The sequence below is a fragment of the Pristis pectinata genome, chromosome 2 (assembly GCF_009764475.1).
Source record: "Pristis pectinata isolate sPriPec2 chromosome 2, sPriPec2.1.pri, whole genome shotgun sequence".
NCBI lineage: Eukaryota > Metazoa > Chordata > Chondrichthyes > Rhinopristiformes > Pristidae > Pristis > Pristis pectinata.
The window spans coordinates 87,381,291-87,405,163 of NC_067406.1; the positions used below are offsets into that span (position 1 = coordinate 87,381,291).

General features: G+C 40.1%; 1 protein-coding gene across 3 annotated transcripts in view; it reads left to right on the forward strand.

Annotated features, from left to right (window-relative positions):
* The window catches only part of wdfy3 (WD repeat and FYVE domain containing 3), a 253,917-nt gene that overhangs the window by 218,463 nt on the left and 11,581 nt on the right, over nucleotides 1-23,873 (forward strand). For all 3 annotated transcript variants that reach the window (XM_052010252.1, XM_052010254.1, XM_052010253.1), the window contains 12 exons: nucleotides 1,077-1,196; nucleotides 1,720-1,837; nucleotides 2,129-2,235; nucleotides 3,407-3,560; nucleotides 3,917-4,008; nucleotides 4,659-4,871; nucleotides 8,449-8,596; nucleotides 9,309-9,463; nucleotides 12,256-12,414; nucleotides 14,830-15,009; nucleotides 15,511-15,693; nucleotides 17,506-17,608. In XM_052010252.1, coding sequence (XP_051866212.1) covers nucleotides 1,077-1,196; nucleotides 1,720-1,837; nucleotides 2,129-2,235; nucleotides 3,407-3,560; nucleotides 3,917-4,008; nucleotides 4,659-4,871; nucleotides 8,449-8,596; nucleotides 9,309-9,463; nucleotides 12,256-12,414; nucleotides 14,830-15,009; nucleotides 15,511-15,693; nucleotides 17,506-17,608 — 1,732 coding nt within the window. The remainder of the gene's footprint in view (nucleotides 1-1,076; nucleotides 1,197-1,719; nucleotides 1,838-2,128; nucleotides 2,236-3,406; nucleotides 3,561-3,916; nucleotides 4,009-4,658; nucleotides 4,872-8,448; nucleotides 8,597-9,308; nucleotides 9,464-12,255; nucleotides 12,415-14,829; nucleotides 15,010-15,510; nucleotides 15,694-17,505; nucleotides 17,609-23,873) is intronic.

Sequence of the window (23,873 nt, forward strand, 5' to 3'; positions counted from 1 at the left end):
AAGCTTGTTCTAAAATTTAACTCCTGTTCCCATTGCTAGTTCTTAATTCATAGAGTGCAGAAAATTACACAGTCAGGGGGTGGATTTACTGCATCAGCCACCTGCAAAGATCTGCTCGTCCTTGTAGTTCCGTGAAATTTGACCCTTTAATTAGGTTCACGTTCAGGTGCAGCAGCTGATGGACAGAGGGGATGGAGGTGGAGAAGATGCTGCAACATGAAAGGTAGTGGTGATCAGATTGAGCTAGGCAACTCTTCCCTTTGCTGGTTTCCATTCTTCCTCCCACACCACCCAACCATAGCTTCTAGTCCCTCCAACAGAAGTATCAGCCAAAGATTTTGCTGTATACAAACAAGCAGCAACTTCAATCAGTATTGTCTATGACATGGTCAGCTGGAGAAAAGCATTGGTTAACCTCAGGATGTTCTGAGACATACCCAATCAGCATTGTGCATCTCCAGCAAGATCCTTGTCATGTGAAAATGACAGTTCAGCACACACTGCCACACTGTAAATATGCTCCTTTGTTTCCTTGCACTTTATTGCTCTACGAACTAAACATTTTCACTGTTAAGTCACTTATAGTGACCATAAAACATTGGGACAAATGACAGCCCAACATCGTTAAATCTCACCTGCCCACTCCTATATATTTTTTCCAAATCAGTGTAAACTTCTGAACTGCTATTACATTGTTATATTGTCATGTCGAGGAGATGGCACAAAGGCAAACGTGATAAACGTTTCATTGTACTGTCATTGTGAAAATGGATAGTATTATTGAATAAGCAGTCATTATAGGATGTATTCAATGTTAGATATAAATAATGAGTGTTATGTATTTGGAGATCCCATATTGTTGCATAATTATATTCTAAATATATTTATTCTTGTACGACAAAAATATTATATGCTAAATAAAATCATTTAGATGTATGGAATAGGCATTTCTTAGTTTCAAAAAGTTAAACAATCCAGACCTACTTTGAGTTAAGTCTATAAAATACTGCTGTACATGCTGATTTGTACATGCAACAAAGGAACTAAGGTCATTGCATTTTTTGTCTTTCCTTTAGAGGGGAGAAATCAGTAATTTCCAATACCTTATGCACCTAAACACGTTAGCCGGCAGATCCTATAATGATTTAATGCAGTATCCAGTATTCCCATGGATCCTGGCAGACTATGATTCTGAGGTATGGAAGCTTTACAAATCACTTTTCCAGTATTGTTCATGAAAGTAAATTCATTTATACCACTTTGAACTTCAGTAAATGGTTTCATTTTGTTTTAATTTTATTTTGAATATGTGGATGTCTGAATTGTACAGTACAGTTTAATATAGCTGAGTTTTCTAAGCCATTTCAAAATTAGTTGAGAGTCAACTGTATTGGAGAGCAAGTTTTATTCCCCAATTTACTAACTTTTTTGAGTTATTTAGAAATAGCTATTTAATATTAGCATTTCTTGTATATTTTGGAATATAATTTAAGTATAGGCTTCAACAACCAGTCTTGATTTATCACTATGCAATTGGTTAGGTCCAGACTACACATAGAAAGAGTTTGTGAGATTGAGTGTAATTGAAAACTGTGCTGGTGATAGTTGTAAACTTTTCCATTTTTCTTTCAACCACTAAAACTCTGGTACTTATAATATATTTGGTGAAAAATTCAAATAAAATTACTGGTGAGTAAATAATTCCTTTTCTTCATTTAGGAGCTTGATCTTACAAATTCCAAAACGTTCAGAAACCTGGCTAAACCAATGGGGGCTCAGACTGAAGAGAGGTTAGCTCAGTATAAGAAACGGTATAAAGATTGGGAAGATCCAAATGGTAAATTTTACAGAATGGACTTTTAAGTTAATGTGCATGTGATATAAGTGAGAATATTTTCTGTGCATATGGATGCATCCTATCTATGCACTCAGGTTTTTTTTTGTCAAACTTAGATATTCATTAACTCTTTTAACTTTATGGAGAAAGTACATATTAAATTAGATGAAGTATCTTTAAACGGAATACTTTTTAAAAACTGGTACTTTGTAAATTTGAATTTGATGGAATGTGACAATTTTTGCTGGTGATGTTGAATTTAACTGTGTCTAATCTGTGTTCTCTTTCTAGGTGAAACACCAGCATATCATTATGGTACACACTATTCTTCTGCCATGATTGTGGCGTCTTATCTAGTAAGAATGGAGCCATTCACTCAAATTTTTCTCCGACTCCAGGTAATTAATATGCAATTAATTAAGAACATAAATATTAGCAGGAATAAACCATTCAGCTATTTGTGCTTGCTGTGCCATTCATTAGGAACATAACAAAATAAGAGCAGGAGTAGGTCACTCACGTCTCCCTGCCATTCAATATGATTATGGCTGATCTGCCCAGACCTCATCTCTTCTTTAACAATTCCCCTTAGCCATCAATTCCCTGATCTTTCAAATTGTATTTACTTTCCTTTTTAAATACCCCAGTGGTCAAGCCTCCACAACCCTCGGATAGACAATTCCAGAGATTCAGCACCCTTTGTGAAAAGAAGTTCCTATGCATTCTGTTTTAAATGACTGTCTCCTAATCTTGTAACTACGTCCACTTATTCAAGATTCTCCCACTAGTGGAAACGCCTTGACATCTACCATCATAGCCCATAAGAATCTTATATATTTCAATAAGATCACCCCTCATTCTTCATAATTCAAAAGAATTTTGTTAGCTTTCTAAAGATTTAAGATCATCTTTTATCTCAGTGCCACATTCCTGCTGTAACCCAATATCCCTTAATTCTCTTAATATCCAAAAAAAAAGTCCATCAGTCTTTGTCTTGAATATGTTCAGACATTGAGCTCTCACCTTTTTCTTGGGTGGACATTTGCAAAGATTCATTAATCTCTGCATGAGGAAATTTCTTCTTATTCCAGTTCTGAATGGCTCTTCTATTATCTTGAGACTGTGACCCTGATTTTTTGCCCCCCCCCCCCCCCCCCCCCCCCCCCCCCCCCCCCCCCCCCCCCCCCCCCCAGACAGGGGATCCATTATCCCTGCATCTCCTTGTTATGCACCATAAGAATTTTGTATATTTCAGTGAGAGCAGCCCTCTTTCTTGTAATATCTAGTAGTATGCTTAATGTTGTCTCAGAAGGCAAACCCACACATCAGGAATCAATCTGGCAAACCATCGATGCACTCCCCCATTTGCAAATAGGAAGATCAAACCTGTATGTAATATTCCAGGTGTTATGTCATCAGTACCCAATTTAATTGCAGTACCATTTAATGTACATTAATTTTGCTCTCATCTTCAGGTGAATGCATCTGGTTTAAAAAAAACAGGAAGAACAACTTTCTTTGAATTTCTGAATTTTTGCCGTGTTACTTACTTGTGTCGTCTTCTCTCAGGGTGGTCATTTTGATCTAGCTGATCGAATGTTTCACAGTGTACGAGAGGCCTGGTACTCAGCATCCAAACATAATATGGCAGATGTGAAAGAACTCATTCCAGAATTCTTCTATCTTCCAGAGTTTCTCCTAAATTCCAACAACTTTGATCTAGGTATGGCTATTAAACAGTGCATAAAGAAATAGGAAAGATTCATTAATTCTATGCTCTTTTAGAATTTTCCAGTCTCCAGTCCACCTGAGTAGAGTTCCTCACAAACTCTGCAAAATTAATGAATATGTACCATTTATGAATAATTTTATCACATAATGAAGAAATAAGGTGGTTCACCAAATAAGTGTTTTTGGAAGTCGTGACTGTTGAAATTTAGAAAGACGTTGTAATTGTGCACAGCAAGGAGCAAATAACCAGATAAACTTAATTTTACCTAGTTTAAGTTTATATTCACAGGAAAGAATTACAAATAATAGATCTCTTGAACTTTGCATATCATCATTTTCCATGTCTAGGTTATAAGCAGAACGGTACAAAATTGGGAAACGTGTTATTACCACCGTGGGCAAAAGGAGACCCAAGAGAATTCATCAGAGTTCACCGTCAGGTAACATATTGATGTTTTTATTTCAATATCTAGGGCATGTACAACTTCACACTGAAATTGTTAGTTTCAGTGTATTTACAGTTTGTCTTGTTTTTAATTTAAATCTAAACTTCAGTACAAAGGGTATTTAATATAAATTTTAAACAATCAACTGAAGTGCATTTTTAGGTAAGAAACTATTACAGCAAATGAAAAGGAAGTAATTTGGTGATCAAATTATTGCAGTGCTGACTTTCATTGTCTTGTGGTACTGGTCCCCAGGCTGTATTGCCATAACTGGTAATACAGGAGAACTGTCCTGTAGTGCAAAAGCTCTATATGGATAGTATTTGCACAAGTGATTCTGACTCATTATCTTAAGGAAAACTGATACATCTTGCATGGAATATTCCATGTTCTGGCATGGGCAATGCAGGCTTAGGTTATATCTGAGTTGCTTTCTCCATAATTTCCAAAGCCAGGGAATAGACATTTGGAACAATCACATAAGAAAACAATTCTGTAAAATTGTTCCCCTTGAGTTACTGGCTGTCTTTACTGTTAAATAAAATCTTCAGTTCTCACAAATGAAGATAGATATTGATATTTTGAATGTGCTGACTTTACCTGACAGATTTTATACTGTAATTTTAATTTATGCTTTGCTTCAGGCACTGGAATGTGATTATGTCAGTTCACATCTGCATGAGTGGATCGACTTGATCTTTGGATATAAACAACAAGGTGTACCTGCAATAGAAGCAGTCAATGTCTTCCATCACCTATTTTATGAAGGGCAGGTCGACATATATAATATCAATGATCCACTGAAAGAAACTGCAACTATTGGGTTCATCAATAATTTTGGACAGATTCCCAAACAGGTAAGTACTCCGTATATTCTGCATATATTTTGCATTGCATGTGTGCTGAATAAATGTACATAATGTAGTGTATTTTTATGTTTTAATAAGGGTATATGGGTTTCCTTTCTTCCCATGGATATTGTCTTAGTGAGATGTCTTGAGACAATATATTGTGTGTTAAGGAGATCTTCATTGAAGTTTACTGATGATAATCTCAAACAAGCTAATAATTATTGACCCTCCCTTTTTGTTTGAAGTTTTGGGTCTGGACTGATAGTTCACCATATTAGTATATTGGAGATTGGCAGTTGAGTATACTGATGATGTAGGCAAAGACATGTCAACACCATATATTGCACAGCGTACAAATTGCAAAGCACTGAACTCTGACTCTCATCCATACTTTTGGTTATGGTCCAGGCTCACCCATCCCAGCTTTCCATCCAGCCTCTACAACCTTGCCAGAATTCTGCTGCTTGTATCCTAAATCCATACCAAGTTTAGTCCTTTGTGTAGTGAATTAAGTGTTTCCCTGTCTTCTAACATTAATTTTAAAATTTTTCATCTGATGTTGAAATCTCTTTTTGGATTTGCCTTTCCATTTCTCTGTAGCTTTGATAATCCTCCAAGAGATCAGCATTCCTCCACTCACAAGCAAACCCCCTTCTCTTCCCCCACCCCACCACCTTATCAACCATTTGGACAAACAACTTTGAAAGAGCCAGTCTAAATGTTTTCATATCTACTCTATCCAGTGAATACTGGACAACGTTCATTGGATGCTCAAAGGTGCAAAATACAATTAGTCCCTAATGTCAATTTGTCAAACTTCACTTGGAATACCATCCAAGTGCTATAATTCCAAAATTGCTAGTCTTTGATCAAGCTTTTAGTCACCTGTGCACATATCCTCCTTTGATGTGATGCAAGTTTTTCCTGGATTTTGCTTATTCGAAATGTTTTGCGATATGAATCAGAGAATCATACAGCACAGAAATGGGCTCTTTCAGCCCATTTCATCCACACTGACCATGATGCCAATCTACACTAATCCTATTTCCTTGCATTTGACCTGTATTCCTCAATGCCTTTCACATTTAAGTACCTGTCCAAATATTTTTTAAATGTTGTGATTGTATCTGCTTCAACCATCTCATCTGACAGCTCATTCCAGATAACCACCACCATCTATGGGAAAAGCTTGCCTCTCGGATCTCCTATAACTTTCCCCACTCTCATCTTGAACATGTGTCCTCTAATGCTAGGCTCCCTTGCCCTGAGGGGAAAAAACTCTGACTATCCTATCTGTGTCCCCTCATAGTTTTATAAACCACTAGAAGGTCACCCTGCAGTCTCCTTCATTCCAGTGAGAATAAATCCAGCCTATTCAGTCTCTTCTTATAAGTATAGCCCAGGCATTCCAGGTAACATCGTGGTGAATCTCTTCTTCACTCTCGCGCTCTCTCTCTCGCTCTCATCCTTTCTATAGTATGGCACCAGAACCTGAACCCCAAGGTCCCTCTGTACATAACACTCTTAAGGTCCCTGCCATTTACTCTCTATGTCCTACTAGAATTTGACTTCCCAAAATGCATTACCTTACATTTTTCTGAATTAAATTCTGGCACCAATCTGCCCTACTTTCCAGCTGAGTGTCCTGCTTGTATCCTTAAACAACCTTCTTTGCTATCTACAACTCCACTTCTTGTGTCGTTTGCAACCTTATTAATCAGACCACTTACCATCTCATCCAAGTCATTTATAAATATTACAACAAAGGTTCTCAGTACCAATCCTTGCAGTACACACAGAAGTCCCAGTATCAATCCCTGTGATACACAGGAGCATGCTCCAATGTTAACAGTGACATGTGAATGGAAGTTATTGTTTTGTTTTACCTTGCTTGTCAGCAAGATAGGACCATGTTTTGTTTCCTAGGGTATAGGCTGCTTCCCTTAACTGGAATCCCATGTGAGCTTCACTTCATAATCTTCAGATTTGCATATGGCCATTTTGAAGCCAAGCGCGCAGATCCTTGACATCAGCTTCCAAACAAAACTGGAATCTGACACTGGAAAGTGAAGGTCAGATGCTTTTCATGGAGCCCACCTGGATTACAGCCAATGTCTACCACAACAGCTGTATTTAATCATCCGCTAAATCCAGCCTGTCCCCAGTTATCTGGGCTGGATGCAAATGGCACATAGCCTAGATGGGATAGTTCTCGTGAGATGAAGCAAGGCTTTGGCAACAACTAGAAGTAGGGTGACACATTACTGAGGGATCTTGACCTGAAACATCAACTGTCCATTTCCCCCTATAGGTCCTGCCTGACCTGCTGAGTTCCTCTAGTGCTTTGCGTGTTGCTTCAGATTTCCAGCATCTGCAGTCTCTTGTGTATCGACCTTCTGGAGAATCTATTTCTTCTCTCCCCATGCTCAACAGTAGAGTGACATTTTATACTTTTTAAAACAAAGATAACAAACTATTACTACAGTTTTGGCTATAGTTATCTCCTTTAACATTTTGAGTGTAGACTGGTAACTTTGCAGAAATACATATTTACAAGAGGGGCACATCCCAACTAGCAGAATACCTTTGAATATTGAACTACTAATCTGAGGGGTTCTGAGCACCAAACTCCAGACACCCAAAATATACTGGAGGCACAAGAGACTGCAGATGTTGGAATTTGGAGCAATGAACAATCTGCTGGGGGAACTCAGCAGGTCTAGCAGCATTTATAGTCCTGACATAGGGTTTCAACCCAAAACGTCAGCAATTTCTTTCCTCCCACAGGTGCTGTTTGTCCCGCTGAGTTCCTCCAGCAGATTGTTTGTTGACCCAAATACACCTCTTTTGCAAAGTTGAAAGATGGCTCCATGGATATACAAACAGCCAGAATATTAAGTGACAAAACAGACATGTCCTGTTAACATCAACGTTCATTTATTGTCTTCCCCTCTGTAGTTATAATGGTACAGAATCAGAATGTTCCACACCCAACATTGATTTCAATGGCCCTAAAGTATCAGTGGAACTGTGAACAGGTCTTTTTGTTTTGAAGACTGGTTCTCATTTTAATTAATACCTGCTATCCATATAATTCCATAACTTCAGAATAATCTCTAACAGCCAGCTCCCCTTGAAAAGAATCTCAGAAAAGATTACAAGAAAGAAAGAGGTTAAATTTGCAACATGCTCAACTGAAGGATTGATTTTTGCATTCCATTTTAACTAATTTGTTATTTTCCACTTACTAAGATAATATATTTTCCAGTAAAAATCCTGTTGGTTTATTAGTGTATTGATTCCTATTTTAATAAAGTTAAGAAATATTTGAAGTATAGTATTTAAGACTTATAACTTATGAATTAAAAGTAATATTCGGTTCCATTTTTATTTTGTTATCCTGATGCATAATCAAAAGCTTTCCAAGTTCTCAACACAGTAAATACTTCAGGTAATGCTTGTCCATGACATTATCTAACATTTGATACTGGAAGTTATAGAAGGAAAGATGTGTAAAGTGAAGTTCATTGAAATTAATTTTTTGTTATATTATCTAATCACACTTTCTGTTCATTCCTTGCAGTTATTTAAAAAGCCTCATCCACCAAAAAGAACACGTAGCCGGATTAATGGAGACACTTTGGTTGCACCAACCTCCCTGAGCTGTGCCGTAGATAAGGTCTTCTTTCATCATTTGGATAATCTTAGACCATCTTTGACACCAGTTAAAGGTACCAGTTATTAGCACTTTCTCGTACTTAGTGAGAATTTTTAGTTAAGAATAACCAGTAGAATATTTCTATTTGAAAAAGTTTCTAGCTTAATTTATTTGAAAATTACCACTGATAAAATATAACTCATATTCCCCTTTATTACCGGATTTAACATGAGCCAAGATCTAGTCTAGGCAATGTTTCTCTTAGTGTTTTGCTTATTACTTAAATTTCTTTTATCAAAAACAATTCATGTCCAGCATTGTCCTAACAAGTAATGGTATTTCTGATTGTTTGAGCCCTGCTGTACTGCTGTCACATTTTCCTTTATTCTGCAATATCTAAACAAGATTATACCTGATGAAATCTGAATTGAAGCAGCCTAAATCCTGTTGCAAATAAGGCTTTGAATGTCAGCAGATGGAGACCTTTTACCAATTGGTCTATGGTCCCAGATTGTTCATTGACCCTCATTTTGCTCCTTGCTACAATCAAAACAAAAAGGTGCAGTGGAATGAGATCCATTCAGTCAAATAAGACTGCCTTTAAACATTATTTATGATAGTGATATTGTAAAGACCAGGAACCAGGAAACCTTTATCTTGGTATAAATAGAAAACATTTTTATAATTTTTGGTTTTTTTTCAGTTTGCTTTACATCAATTTCTACTCTGGTCTCCATAAGTATACTTGACTGACATTGTTTAAATCGATTTTTTTTTCTCGACAGAACTCAAGGAACCAGTGGGACAGATCATTTTCACAGATAAAGGCGTTCTGGCAGTAGAACAAAACAAAGTCCTGATTCCTCCCATTTGGAACAAAACATTTGCATGGGGATATGCAGATCTTAGTTGCAGAGTTGCAAATTATGAATCTGATAAGGTATGTAACAAAAGATTTATTAAATTGACATTCTTGCCACATAAGCAGTCTCCAGAGGAAAGGAAAAAAAGATTTGTCATATAATGCCTTCCACATGAGCTCAGTTATTGTTTTCCAAGTATCTATTTGGATTTATCATTTAAATCTAATTATATTCCTTCAAGAAAGTGCACTAATGATTAATAAAGATAGAAATGGTCTCCTAGTACAATCAGATCGACTCTTGACCTCACAATCTACCTCATTATGGCCTTGCACCTTATTGTCTGCCTGCACTGCACTTTCTCTGTAACTGCAACACTTTTTTCTGCCTTCTGTTATTGTTTTCCCTTCTACTGATTCAATGCACTGTTGTAATGAAGTTATCTATGTGGATGACATGCAAAACAGTTTTTTTTTACCATAGCTCAGTACATGTGACAATAATAAACCAATTTACCAAATGCTGGAAACACTTAGCAGGTCAGGCAGCATCTGTGGAAAGAGAAACAGAGTTAACATTTGAGCTTGAAGACACTTCTTCAGAGTGTTCTGTTACTCATTCCACAGATGCCAACTGATTTGCAGTGTGTTTCCAACATTTTCTGCCTTTACTTCAGCAAATGCATTTTTTTTTGTTTTTCACTCTAATGCTTAATTTCCTTGCTGCTTATTTTTATATCTTCTTTTAATTTCAAAATTAATGGTGGCAGCAATTCATCATTTCCTTGATTCTATTTTACTTCATCCTATTCAGTGCATTAATTTTGATATTTTATCTAGAAACATATTGTGCTTTAAAAATGTTTCTTATATCAAATATCATCTTTAAACAAGGGCACTGACTGCAAAAACAAATGTAAAATATTGTTATTACTTATGGGTAGCAAAAATATCAAATAGTGCAAAGAAAAATATTAGCACTGGGTGTGTGCTTCTGAAAGTTCTCCAGCAAGCCATTTTCAATCATGTTGATATCTTACAATAAGCTGAAGGTTGATGACAAGAGTTGGAAAATCAGGAGATTTAAAAAAAATTACTATGCTGATGTTGTAAAGTGCATAGATGTCTCTGATGCTAATCTTAATGCTGTTAGAGTAATGAAGGGAAGATTGCTAACTTCCGTGATTACACTTTCAGCCTGCTTATCTCGTCTCTTCTGATATCGAAAGCACTGATACAAAAATTGACAATAACCTATTATTTTTTCCTCAGCTGGTTATTCTCTTGCGCATTAGGAATGAGTCACTCAACTGTGTCTACCCCATTTTCTATCTTTTTGTCTTCATCCCTTCCCCTCCCAGAATCACTATAGTTTTTCTCTTGTCTTCACCTTCAAGACTACTGACTGATACTCAGGAAATCATTTTCTGTCACTTCTATCTCCTCCAGCATGAAGCCATCATGATATAAATATTTTTTCGTTCTCATCAATCTTGGAAGGTAATGATACCCCTGTCACTCTGAGGTCTACCCTTCAGTCACTTCCAAAACCTATGCCCCCAAACTATCTTAAGTGCATGCCCTTCCATACACTTCAGTCCCACAAATCAGGCCGCCAAACAACCATAAGTAAAACAGCAATTCATGTCTATTGCATTTCAATATACTGTATTTGCTGCTCACAGTTTTTTTTCTACTTTGGGAACTGGAGTGAAGAGACCAAATCAATCATATAATGTGCATGGGGATTAATGTGTATTGTTCCAAACTAGTTATTAATTATGGTTTTTGGGTTTTTTTGAGTTATGTGATCTGCTTTACGTTGATATTTTAGAAAATACTCCCAAGAAGTAAGAGAGTACAATAAATATTAATTGGTTAAAATGGTATGAACAAACTTACAAAAGTGTCTTCTTTAAAAGAATGAATTTGCATTATGTAGTTAAACTGAAAATATTGGAAATAATCAGCAGGTTAAGCGTAGCTGTGGATAGCGAAACACAGTGTTTCATCAGCATTTATATGGAGCTTTTCATGATTTTGATGTCCCAAAGCATTTCTTAGCTAATGAAGTATTTTTGAAGTGTAGTCAATGTTGCAATGTAGGAAAAGCACAAGCCAATTTAGTAACACAAGATTGCAGAAATAGCAATTGTAGAAATTATTTGTCCCAGTGGTGTTAATTGAGGTAGAAATGTTGTTCAGGCCACTGGCACAACTCTCTTGTTTTTCTTTGGAAAAAAAATACCATATCTTTGATGGCTGTTAAGTGTCCTCAGTTTGTCATAGTCAATTATCAGGTTGTTTGGCTCACCAAGTCTATGTAGACCAAAAAACACCCATTTACTGTATGCTCTACCACTCCTATTTTATTCTCCAGATACCCATCAACTCTTCCCTGATTCTCTCACTTGCCCACTAGAGGCAATCTACACTGGCCAGGTAGCATACTAAACGGCATGACTTTAGGATATGGGAGGAAACTGGAGCAACCAGAGGAAACCCATGCGGTCACAGGGAAAATGTAAATGCACTAAAGGTCAGGATTGAACCCAGCTCCCTGGAGATTTGAGGCAGCAGCTTTACTAGCTGCACTACTGTGCCTCATGTAAAAGACTGCACCTTACACAGTGTCTAGGTTACGTGTTGAAGTTCTGGAATAGTACTTGTGTCCTTCTGACTCAGGTGGATTGTTTTCAGTGGACAAAGGCTGCCACCTGTTTGTATTTAATGATATTAAAGTTAGAGTACTAATGGTCTTCTAATATGTAAAGAATTCGATTTGTATAATTTACTTTACATTTCCTTTCATGTTTAAAATAATGGAATGGTTTTCACCTCCTTTTGTATAATTTCTTTATTTTTCATAGGCCTTGATAGTGTATGAATGCTTAAGTGAATGGGGACAGATTTTCTGCGCAATTTGTCCAAACCCCAAATTGGTTGTCACTGGAGGAACAAGTACTGCGATCTGTGTTTGGGAAATGGGTACCTCCAAGGAAAAAGCCAAGACTCTGACTCTCAAACAGGTGTGTTTGAGCTTACAAAAAGTGAAAGTATCTGTTGGTCAATGAAAGAAGGAACAGATTTACCTTTTGTATGGAACATCAATTTAACATTTCTTCCAAAAGACAGGTCTCTAACAATGCAGCTGTTTCCGAGTGTTGCACACAGGAATGTTAGTCTTTGAAATTGCACTTGACGCAACTTTTAACTCAGTCACGGGTGACACTACAGAGACACTTAAGCTGCCTTTTTCTGGGGAGATTCTAGTATATGTCATATTTCAAGCCATAGGTGGAGTATTGTAGAGCATGAGTTCCTTCCCAATGAATTATTATAAATTAGATTGGTATTCACTTTCACTTCATCATCTTTCTATGTATTTATCAATGTCCACTCTGTATTACCACTTCCTCACTGGAAACTGAAGGAAAATCAGTCTCACAGTGAGTCTTAAAAATCCAGTTGGTAGTGAATATTGTGGTGACACAGGAGATGGAGCACCTGGAAACAGCAATTTTTAAAGAGGGCTCAAGTAAAGTTCTCATTGGTAACTAATCACAAAGTTACATTTCCCTTTTAATCATTTGGACTTTATCTTATGATTGTTTAAATGACAGTTATTTCATATCTTTATGATTTTAATTATTTAAGTTAATAGTTACATTTCTGAAGGACATTTTAAAGGTGTTTCCAACTGCTCAATCACCCCTGGGGTTGCACAGGACGAGCCAAAGCCATCTAGTCCTAGGAAAAAGAAATAATAAGAGGCCAGGGGATAATTGCATCAAGGCTTGCAGAAATAATTTAGCCCTTGTATTATCATTTATTTATAACTTCAGCATGTCCTCATCCTTTTAGTAGCAAAGAAACAGTTGTTCATTGCATTGCAGATTCCTTACAGTTTAGGCTGAGATCATTGGATGTTCATCTGAGGACTGAGATGCAACACTGCTGCCACTGCTGGGGTGGAAATGTGAACATGGGGAATATCATTATTGTCTGACAATTGTCCAAGAATATTTTGAAATATAAATTTGTCTGTAAGAAATTTGTGGGAACATTTGATGCATGAAATGCACTCGAAGTAAAAAAAAAACAATTAAAATCTCAAGGTAGATCAGTAATAGAGAATGGGCCAGGGTAGATAAATGCTATTTAGTGCTTGTTTTGGTCATATTTTTCTTTTTTTTTGTATAGTTCCATCAGAAATTCCTGTTAAATTTATAGTGGAAATAGTCTACACAGATTTGCTGTGTGTGTGTATATCTATCTATATATAGATATATATAGATATATATATATATATATATATATATATATATATCTATATATAGATAGATTCCTGGCAATAATGGTGTCATGGTGCTTCCATCTTAAGAGCATGTTTACATTGTCATCTTCTATTATGTCTGTGAACATGGGAATTTACAATGAGGGAAATAGTCAATGAAAATTTAATGCAGGTGTCAGATATTTAACATGACAAAATCACACGTAGTTTATATTATACATGTTGATATTAGAATTTATGATGGGGAAAATATGACAAAAAATTGGAACAAAAAGCATGACATTGGGAATAACAGGGACTTCCGGGTATATGATTCTTAATGTATTATGAGCAGATTATTTCTGCAATCTTCCACTACCTATTTTACTTATGAAGCAAATGGGTTTGGTGTAATAATCTGTAAAATACCAGTCATTAAATTTTTAATGCATATTGGTTTTACCAGCTAATAGTGCTTGTGAAGAAATGATCTGGGTTGGCATATTCTTTTTAGTCTTTATTTCCTCTTGAAGAGACAATGTTCTCCACATACCAGTACTCAATTTGTATCCACTGTATCATAGACCTACTTTTAGATGGCATTTGTCAGCCTCTCACAATAATCATAGCAGTGCCTTGTTGGCAGTCTCTGATCAGTTTACTCAATTATAGTAAGATTCCAATAATTTCTCCCCAGTTGATCTCCATTCTATCAATTTGATTCAATCACTTTCCCTCCCAAGTATGAACATAACTTGTGTATCAAATTTTGTTTCAAAATTTGTTAACATAAATTAGTTTCACAGGAGAACAAAAATCAAAAGAAATAACTATTTAATAGTCCAAATAATTTGTGAAGCCATGTTGGTAAAAGCAGAAAATGTGAAAATATTCAGCTGGCTATGCACCGTCTGCAGAGAGAAAAACAGTGAACGTTCCAAGCTGATGAGTCTTCAACAGAACTGATTAAGTTCTGATGAAAGGGCAATGGTTTACCACAAAAATATTGTTCCTGTCTTCAGAGATATTTAGTTTTTCCAGAACTTTCTGTTTTTGATTTATATTTACAGCACCTGCAATATTTTATGTTGTGAGCCTTGGTTAACTCAGTTAAATAGCTTCAAGTTCTAACAATATGTAAAACCAATAATATCTCAATTTACTTTAGGCACTCCATGGGCACACTGATGCAGTCACTTGTTTAACTGCTTCATCAGCCTATCACATAATTGTGAGTGGATCACGAGATCGAACATGTATTATTTGGGATTTGAATAAGCTGTCTTTTGTCACCCAGCTGCGAGGCCACAGGGCACCAGTGTCTGCTTTGTGTATTAATGAATTAACGGTAAGTACTGGAATGTTACCCACTCTTTCTTAAAATACTGTAAACTGGTAGGTATTCAGTAGCTTCAAGTTTAATTTTAAGTTCCTGTCTTTGTGCACTGTTTTCCCACTATGTTACAAAATGGATATCTTAAATTTTAGCAATGAAGAAGGCAAGATAAATCAATAAAAACACATTTGAAATGCTTGAAGAACTGTAATTTATATTCAAAGTATTGTGCTGCTATAACTGAAATCTGCATATATTCTTAAAGGATCTTTTGAGTTTGTTGAGACATCTGCTTTTATGCAAAGTTTTAATAATTCATTCTCAGGATGTGGTATTGCTGGGAAGGTCAGTATTTATTGTTCATCCCTAAATATCCTGGAGTAGGTGAATTAATAAAAGGAGCACCATTTATGTTACTTTAAGTCATTTGATGATTTGCTATGAAAGTAAAACAATTGTAATCTGTTTTTCACTTTTAGTAATGTCTTTCTGATTTTACTTAATTTTAAATAGGGAGACATTATTTCTTGTGCTGGCACTTATATTCAAGTATGGAACATCAATGGGAATCCAGTGGTGAATGTGAATACATTTACAGGACGCAGTCAGCAGATTTTGTGTTGCTGTGTATCTGAGATGAATGAGTGGGACACACAGAACGTTATAATCACAGGACATTCAGATGGTGTGGTCAGGGTATGTATTCTGTGTGTTTCAGAACAAGTGCTTTTTTGTTTCTTCCTAAGTTTGAAGCAGCATAGATATTTTTTGTGCATCTCTACCATATTCAAGATATGGGCAGTCTGCCATTTGGAAATTAGCTGTCTCCCACTTTTCCATAGGCAGTTGCTTGTGCTATACCCTTGTGTGTGTGTGTGTCTTTGTGTTTTTCTTTTATTCAGCTCCTCACCTTGACCCTCTCTGCCACATTTCAAATCTTTCATTGCATTTTCTTCCTTTGCTACAGATCCTTGAGTCATTTTTTCCCTTGCACCTCCAATCCAGGAAAGCCATAGCCAGCAATCTAGCCAATCGAGGATATTCTTGACTTATTTTTTGTTTGCCACCTTTTAATGCAGTAAGGGTCATGTACAGCTTTTGCTATCAGATGGGAAAAAAATTGCAGATACAGAAAGATGAAATGTAAACAGAAAATATTAGAAATGCTTAATAGGCCGAGCAACTCCTGCAGGAAGAGAAACAAAGAAGTTCCATTTCCAATGAAATGCAGGTTATAGAATTCCAGCAGTTTTAAAGTTGAGAAATGTTATTTGACTAAAATTACTTAGTCCAAATTCATTGTGGCATCTATTGCAATCCCATTTTTTTATTTAGAGGAAATTGCTTAGAGGAAAGTTATTATCTTCACCAACCATTTTCCACAATGATTCTGTATTTTAATCCACTGCCTGAGAGAAATGTTCTCGCCACCTACTGTACACTTTTAGTACTAACATTTATTTGCTTGCTACTGATTCACTAGCTGGTAAACAATTGTCAAATAATTTCATGTCTTTATGTACACTTCATTAACCTGCTCTGAAACCTTTTGAATAGAGCTTCTAAATCTTACCTTAACTACATCTGCTTCAGTAAATACAGTACCAGTTCTTAAAGTCTCTCTCCATAACTGTATAATTACATCTCTAATATTACATCTTGCTCAAGGGCTTCATTGTCCCCAAAGCCACACACACAGCAATGGATAAAGCCTAAGTAATGTCTTGATATTGTTAAAGTGGACATTATATAATTGCTTTTTTGGGTCTAGCATGCAGGTTGTTGACAAGAAGAAATTCTAGGCTCTGAAATTCCATTTGGTCTATTAAGGTTTTGTTCTACTTGAATCCATGGTCTTTAAATATCTGTCTCCCCAGATCTCATCATTCATCATCTCCAGTGAGAATATTACCATGCAAATTAGATTTCCATTTTTCTAGTTACTATTTTTATATTTGCCTGTGTGAGTCTCTTCAATTGTCTGAGCAAATTGCTGAATTATTAATGTGGCATCATAAGGAAATGTTCATAATTCTCAAATTCTAGTCCCAGTTATGTGTATGTGGTATATAACATTTCCAGAACAGATTCCTCCAGTTGCTCCAGTACATAGATGTTATGGATACACTACACCAACTTACCAAAGTCATTATGACTGTATCTATTTTCCATTAATTCCAATAAAAAAGAATTTTAATGAAGTCATTGGGAAGAAATAATCGTCCAACTCTTTGAATCAACACTTTACCAGGCAGATTATTCAAAATACGAATGTGCTGTGACTGATGATAATTTAATATTTTTGCTATTAAAAATTGCATATTGGCTATGAATATGCTCATTCATAAAATTGTAAAACTTTTTTTCCCTTAAGATTTATTTTCTGTATTTTTGACTTTGAATATGAAAAAACATTACGATGATCTTAATGAATTGTTTATTACCATTTTGATTTTTATCTGATTTAACTTTATCAGTTAAATTTTCTTAATGATCTTGCTTTCTCAGTTTTGGAGAATGGAGTTTCTGCAGGTTCCAGAAACTCCAGTTCCTGAGGAGACTAGCAAACTTGCAGAAAACATGCAGGAACCTTCTGAAGATGGGCAGATAGGTGAGAGTACAAGATGAATTACTTCCTTCATGTTATACATCATGAACACCTCTGAAAATGATAAACATAACAACAATTTCCATTTATATCATACTTTTAACTTAGACATGTCTCAAAATGCTTTACAAGAAACTGGTGCCAAACCATGTAAGGAAATATTGGTGCAGGTGACCAAAAGCATGCTCAGAGATAGATATAGGTTTAAAGAAGTGGTCTTAAAGGTAGATAGAGTGGTAGTGAGGTTTTGAGGGGGAATTCCAGACCCCAGGATCTTGGCAACTCGAGGCACAGCTACCAGTGGAAAGAAATTCATGTTTGGAGTTGCTCAAGAGGTCAGAATTGGAAAATGCTGATATCTCAGGGATATAGAGCAGGTGGAGATAACAGATATAGATTAATCCTTGCAGGGATTAGAAAATAAGAATCTGAATTTTAAAATTGTCCTTTTACCTAACAATTAACCAAGGAAGGAGGATGCACCAAATAGAACAGTGCAATTAGAACATGGGCAAAGAGGACTTTGGATGACCTCACATTTATAGAAATTGAATGAGGGAGGCTGGCTAGGAGTGTGTCAGAATACTCTAGTTGAGAAATAGTAAAGGCGTGGAAGAGAATTTTGACAGCAGGTGAGCTTCAGAATAAGATGATGCTACAGTTCAAAATAAGTAGTTCTGGTTTTGTGATCCGAAATTAATTTCTGGGTCGCAAATTAAGGTTACAACAATCTGTTTCAATTTCAGGCATTTGCCAGAGAAAAGGATGAAATTTGTAACTTGGGCACAGAGTTTGTGCCTGTTACCAAAAGCAAAGGCTTTGATCTTCCCATTGTTTATCTGGAGGAAATTTCTATTCAAGCAGTATAAGACAAAGTCTGAGAATTTAGAGCTAGTGAAGGAGTGAAGAAAAATTGTGCTAAGGTAGGGTTGGGTGCCATTGCTATATTTGTAGAAACCTGTAGCATTTTTGAATGATGCTGTGAAAGAGCATCCCATGGATTTATCCTTGGGGGGCCAGCAATGGCAGTGCTGTAGGTGAAAACCCATTACTGATAATTCTGTGACTACCACTAGATGAACCAGGAAAATGTAGTGTCATCCAGCTGGAAAGTGGTGGAGAGGTATTATAGAAGGATGGGCTGTTCAATCCTTTCAAAGACAGCAAACAGATTGAGGACAAAGAATACTTTACCCCTATCACTGACATATTGGATGTCTTTAGTTTGACCTGTGGGTTTTGCAGCTGGTCAGCAAATCTGATTGGGAGGATTCAGCAAGGAGTTCATGCTAAGGTGGACACAAATTTAAGACTTTGTGATGTGTTCAGGAACTTCAGTGAGAGAAGGATGGCTAGGGTGGTTACTTGCAGTGACAGAAGCATCAAGGACATTTTTTTGAGCGGCTTGGTGACGTAGTATCCAGGAACAGTGCTTTTGGAGAACTGTTATTGATGTCAGCTAGCATAAAGATCATTGGATTTCTGGGAGGAGTATCTTGGGAGCAAGGGGTGAGTCTCGTAGACAAGATGATTTTGTGGAGGACACAAAGAGAAATGAGAGAAAAAAATATAACTAGTTCTGTAATTCAGTCCAAAGCTTTTGAGTGGAAAATATTGCTGATTTTGATAAATTAAAATTGTCAGGTTATTAAACACAAAATTTGTGATGCATCAAAGGGTGTAGAAAGCATCAAAGCTGTGAGCCGTTGTAGCGGCTAGCTACACTACTATAGAATAAAGACACGGAGTCTGTTGCTTGGAGTCAGAAGTCAATTGATTGACAGGGGCGCAGTGCGCCTTTTAATGCCGAAGCTCTTCCCGCGCTGATGTCACGCGCGGGTCACCTGACCTTCCTGCACACGGGCTTTCCTAGCCCAACGATGGAGAAAGAGGAGGGCCCCACGCCATCTTGAGTCAGGGCCTCTGATGCTTGCGATCTCGGGAACCGGTTCGATACCGGTAAGGTGAGTCGCCACACTGTAATCTTTTCTTGGATCCCTAAAGATTTGTCAAGTCTAGTTAGTTCTGCCTTCTGAGCTTGTTTTGTTTCAATACCGGTAAGGTGAGTCGGCACACAACCCCCACCCCAGAACCAGCGATACCGTCATGAAAGCCAAAATTAAATAAACTATGACTTGGGTGGCCTGCCTCTGTGTCGCACTTGCTGGACCACTACCGGTTGGTCCAGGTCTAAATGAGCCGGCTTCAGCCGGTCAATTGTAAAAGCCTCCTCGCGCCCCCCAATGTCCAGCACAAACATAGACCCATTGTTTTTGATGACCCGGAATGGCCCTTCGTACGGCTGCTGCAGCGGTATTCGGTGCGCGCCCCTCCTGACAAAGACAAACTTACAGTCTCGGAGGGACGTCAGCATACGGTTCAGGGCCTGTCCGTGTCGCGAGGTGGGTATCGGGGCTAGGTTGCCAAGCCGCTCGCGCAGCCGGTCGAGCGTTGCAGCAGGTTCTTCCTCTGGCCCCCAAGGGACTGGTAGGAACTCGCCTGGGACGACCAAGGTATGCAGCTCCTCTTTTGGCGCTGTTTGTATCCCCAGCAGGACCCAGGGGAGTTCATCCACCCAGTTGGGCCCCTTAAGGCGGGCCATGAGTGCCGACTTCAGGTGTCGATGGAACCTCTCCACCAGCCCATTGGATTGCGGATGATAGGCAGTGTTGAGGTGGATCTGGGAGCCCCACAAGTCGGCGATGGCAGACCACAGGCCGGAGGTGAATTGAGCTCCCCTGTCTGAGGTGATATGGACTGGGACACCGAAACGGGCCACCCAAGTTGACAAAAGGGCCCGTGCGCAGGACTGGGTGGAGGTGTCCGTGAGGGGAATGGCTTCGGTCCAGCGGGTAAAGCGGTCGACAATCGTGAGGAGGTACCGTGCTCCTCGGGAGGGGACCAACAAGGTCGACATGGATATGGTCGAACCTCCGGCGGGTAGGTTGAAAGTCCTGCAGAGGAGCCTTGACTTGCTGCTGTACTTTCAAGGTTTGGCAGTGTGTGCAGGACCGGGCCCATTCGGAAACCTGTTTACGCAGGCCATGCCAGATGAACTTGTCGGACACCATCCGGACAGTAGTCCGGATGGATGGGTGTGCCAGGCCGTGGATGGAATCAAACACCCGTCGACGCCAGGCAGCTGGAACGATGGGGCGGGGTTTACCGGTAGAGAGATCACAGAGCAGGGTGCGCTCACCAGGGCCTACCAGTAGGTCTTGCACGTCAGTGGTGTGCTCTGAGATGTACGACAAGTGCCGCTGCCCCGTGCTGACCAGGGATCTGAGACCTTGTTGAAAGCCAAGGCCAACGGCTTGTGGTCGGTGAAAGCTGTAAACGGCCTGCCCTCTAAGAAGTATCGGAAGTATCTGATGGCCAGGTACAACGCCAACAGCTCACGGTCGAAGGCGCTATATTTGAGTTCTGGTGGTCGAAGGAGTCTGCTGAAGAACGCCAGCGGTTGCCAACGCCCTTCGGTGAGCTGCTCTAGAATGCCTCTGACCACTGTGCTAGAGGCGTCGACCGTGAGGACAGTCAGGATGTCCGTACGAGGATGCACCAACGTGACCGCGTCCGCCAAGGCCTGCTTGGTTTTGACAAACGCGGTGTCAGCTTCCTCTGACCAAACAATGTCCTTGCTTCCGCCCGACAGGAGAGCAAACAACGGGCGCATGATGCGGGCCGCGGATAGTATGATAAAAGTTTACCATACCAAGAAATTCCTGCGGGCCCTTGATGGAGGTGGGTCTGGCAAAGTGGCAGATGACATCGACCTTTGCAGGCAGGGGCGAGGTGCCGTGTTTGTCGATCCGATGGCCCAGGAAATCAATTGTCTTGAGCCCGAACTGGCATTTGGCTGGGTTGATGGTCAGGCCGAAATCCCTCAGGCGAGAACAGAGTTGGCAGAGGTGCGTGAGATGTTCCTGGCGGCTGCTGCTGGCGATCAAGATGTTGTCGAGGTATATGAAGATGAAATCAAGGTCGCTCCCGACTGCGTCCATCAGTCGTTGGAAGGACTGAGCAGCGTTCTTGAGGCTAAAGGGCATCCGGACGAATTCAAAGTGGCCGAAAGGTGTGATCAGTGCCGTCTTTGGAATGTCGTTCAGATGCTCCAGGATCTGGTGATAGCCACAGACGAGGTCAACCTTGGGAAAAAATGGACCGCCCATGCAGGTTGGCAGTGAAGTCCTGAATATGCGGCATGGGGTACCGGTCCAGGGTAGTTATGTCGTTCAGGCGTCGGTAATCGCCGCAGGGTCGCCAACCTCCGGCTGCCTTGGGGACCATGTGTAGCGGAGAGGCCCGTTGGCTGTCCGACCTGCGGATGATCCCCAGCTCCTCCATCTTCTTGAATTCCTCCTTCGCGAGGCGGAACTTGTCTGGGAGTAGCTGTCGGGTGCGGGCGTGGAGGGGTGGGCCCTGGGTGGGGATGTGATGCTGGACGCCGTGCTTGCGCAAGGTGGTGGAGAACTGGTGCGTTAGTACAGACGGGAACTCTGCCAGGACCCTGGCGAACTCGCTGGTCGACATGGTGATGGAGTTGAGGTGTGGAGGCGGTAGCTTGGCCTCACCCAGCAAGAACATTTGGAAGGTCCTGGCATGTACTAAATGCTTACCCCACAGGTCAACCAGCAGACTTTTGGCGCAAAGGAAATCTGCCCCGAGGAGTGGTTGCGCAACGGCGGCCAGGGTGAATTTCCAGGTAAAGTTGCTGGTGCTGAACTGGAGTTGCACTGAACGGGTACCAAAGGTCCGGATGGCGCTGCCGTGGGCGGCGGGTCCTTGTGTGCGGTTGCGGGTCTCATGGCTGTTGAGAGGCATGACGCTGACCTCGGCCCCGGTATCTACCAGGAAACGATGGCCAGAACGCCTGTCCCACACGCCTGTCCCACACATGCAAGAGGATATCCGGGTGGCCAGCCGCCGTAGCCATCAGCGGCGGCTGGCCCTGGCGTTTCCCAGAAACCTGCATGGTGGCCGGTACCTGCGGGCATCTGCACCCCACTGCTGGTGGTAGAAACACCATTGGTCGGTCGGTGTCTCAGACCTGGTGGCGGGTGGGGTGCGGTCGATTGCTGGGTCTGGCCTGCTGGGCCGCTGGGTACGTGGCGTGGCAATGTGCTCGACAGACGCTCCGCTCTCCTTCGCCCGCCAAAGGACATCAGCCCGGGCAGCCACCTTCCAGGGGTTGCTGAAGTCAGCATCCTCCAGGCGCAGGTGGATGTCGTCGGGTAACTGCTCTAGAAAGGCCTGCTCGAACATTAGGCAGGGTTTGTGGCCGTCTGCCAGGGCCAACATCTCGTTCATGAGCGCAGAGGGCAGTCTGTCACCCAACCCATCGAGGTGGAGGAGGCGGGAGGCCCGTTCGCGTCAGGAAAGGCCGAAAGTCTCAAGAAGGAGGGTCTTGAAATTACCATACTTCTCCGGGGGCGCCTGGATGAAGTCCCCGACCTGGGCTGCGGTGTCTTGGTCGAGGGCGCTCACCACGTAGTAGTACTTGGTGTCGTCCCTGGTGATCTAGCAAATCTGGAACTGGGCCTTGGCCTGGTCAGACGAAACACATGGCTGGAGGGTCCAAAAGGTGGGCAGTTTAAGGGCTACTGCCTGTACCTCTTGTTGCACAGACACTGTGGGTCCAAAAACGTTTGGGCCCGTCAGGGTCACCAATGTAGTGGCTAGCTACACTACTATAGAATAAAGACACGGAGTCTGTTGCTTGGAGTCAGAAGTCAATAGCTCGACAGGGGCGCGGTGCGCCTTTCAATGCCGAAACTCTTCCCGCGCTGACATCACGCGAAGGTCGCCTTACCTTCCCGTGCGCAGGCTTTCCTAGCCCAACAATGGAGAAGAAGGAGGGCCCCGCACCATCTTGGGTCGGGGCCTCCAACAACGCTCGCGATCTCGGGAGCCAGTTCGCTACCGGTAAAGTGATTCGCCACAATGTAATCTTTTCTTGGATCCCTAAAGATTTGCCAAGTCTAGTTAGTTCTGCCTTCTGAGCTTGTTTTGTTTCATGCCAGCCATCCTGGATACATTTATACTGGAATGGTAAGCAGCCATTCTTTATATGTAAATGAGGAAGTCTCTTCCTAATTTGATAGGGTTTATCAGTGGGGGAATCCCAGAGGTCCATACTATTGTAACCTATGGGATTATCAGCCTGTGACATCTCAGGACCAATATGTTTAATACTGAACAAATGACAATTATGTAACAGATTTCTAATAAAGTGTAAATTTAATTGATGTATGTTTAACTAATGTGCAAG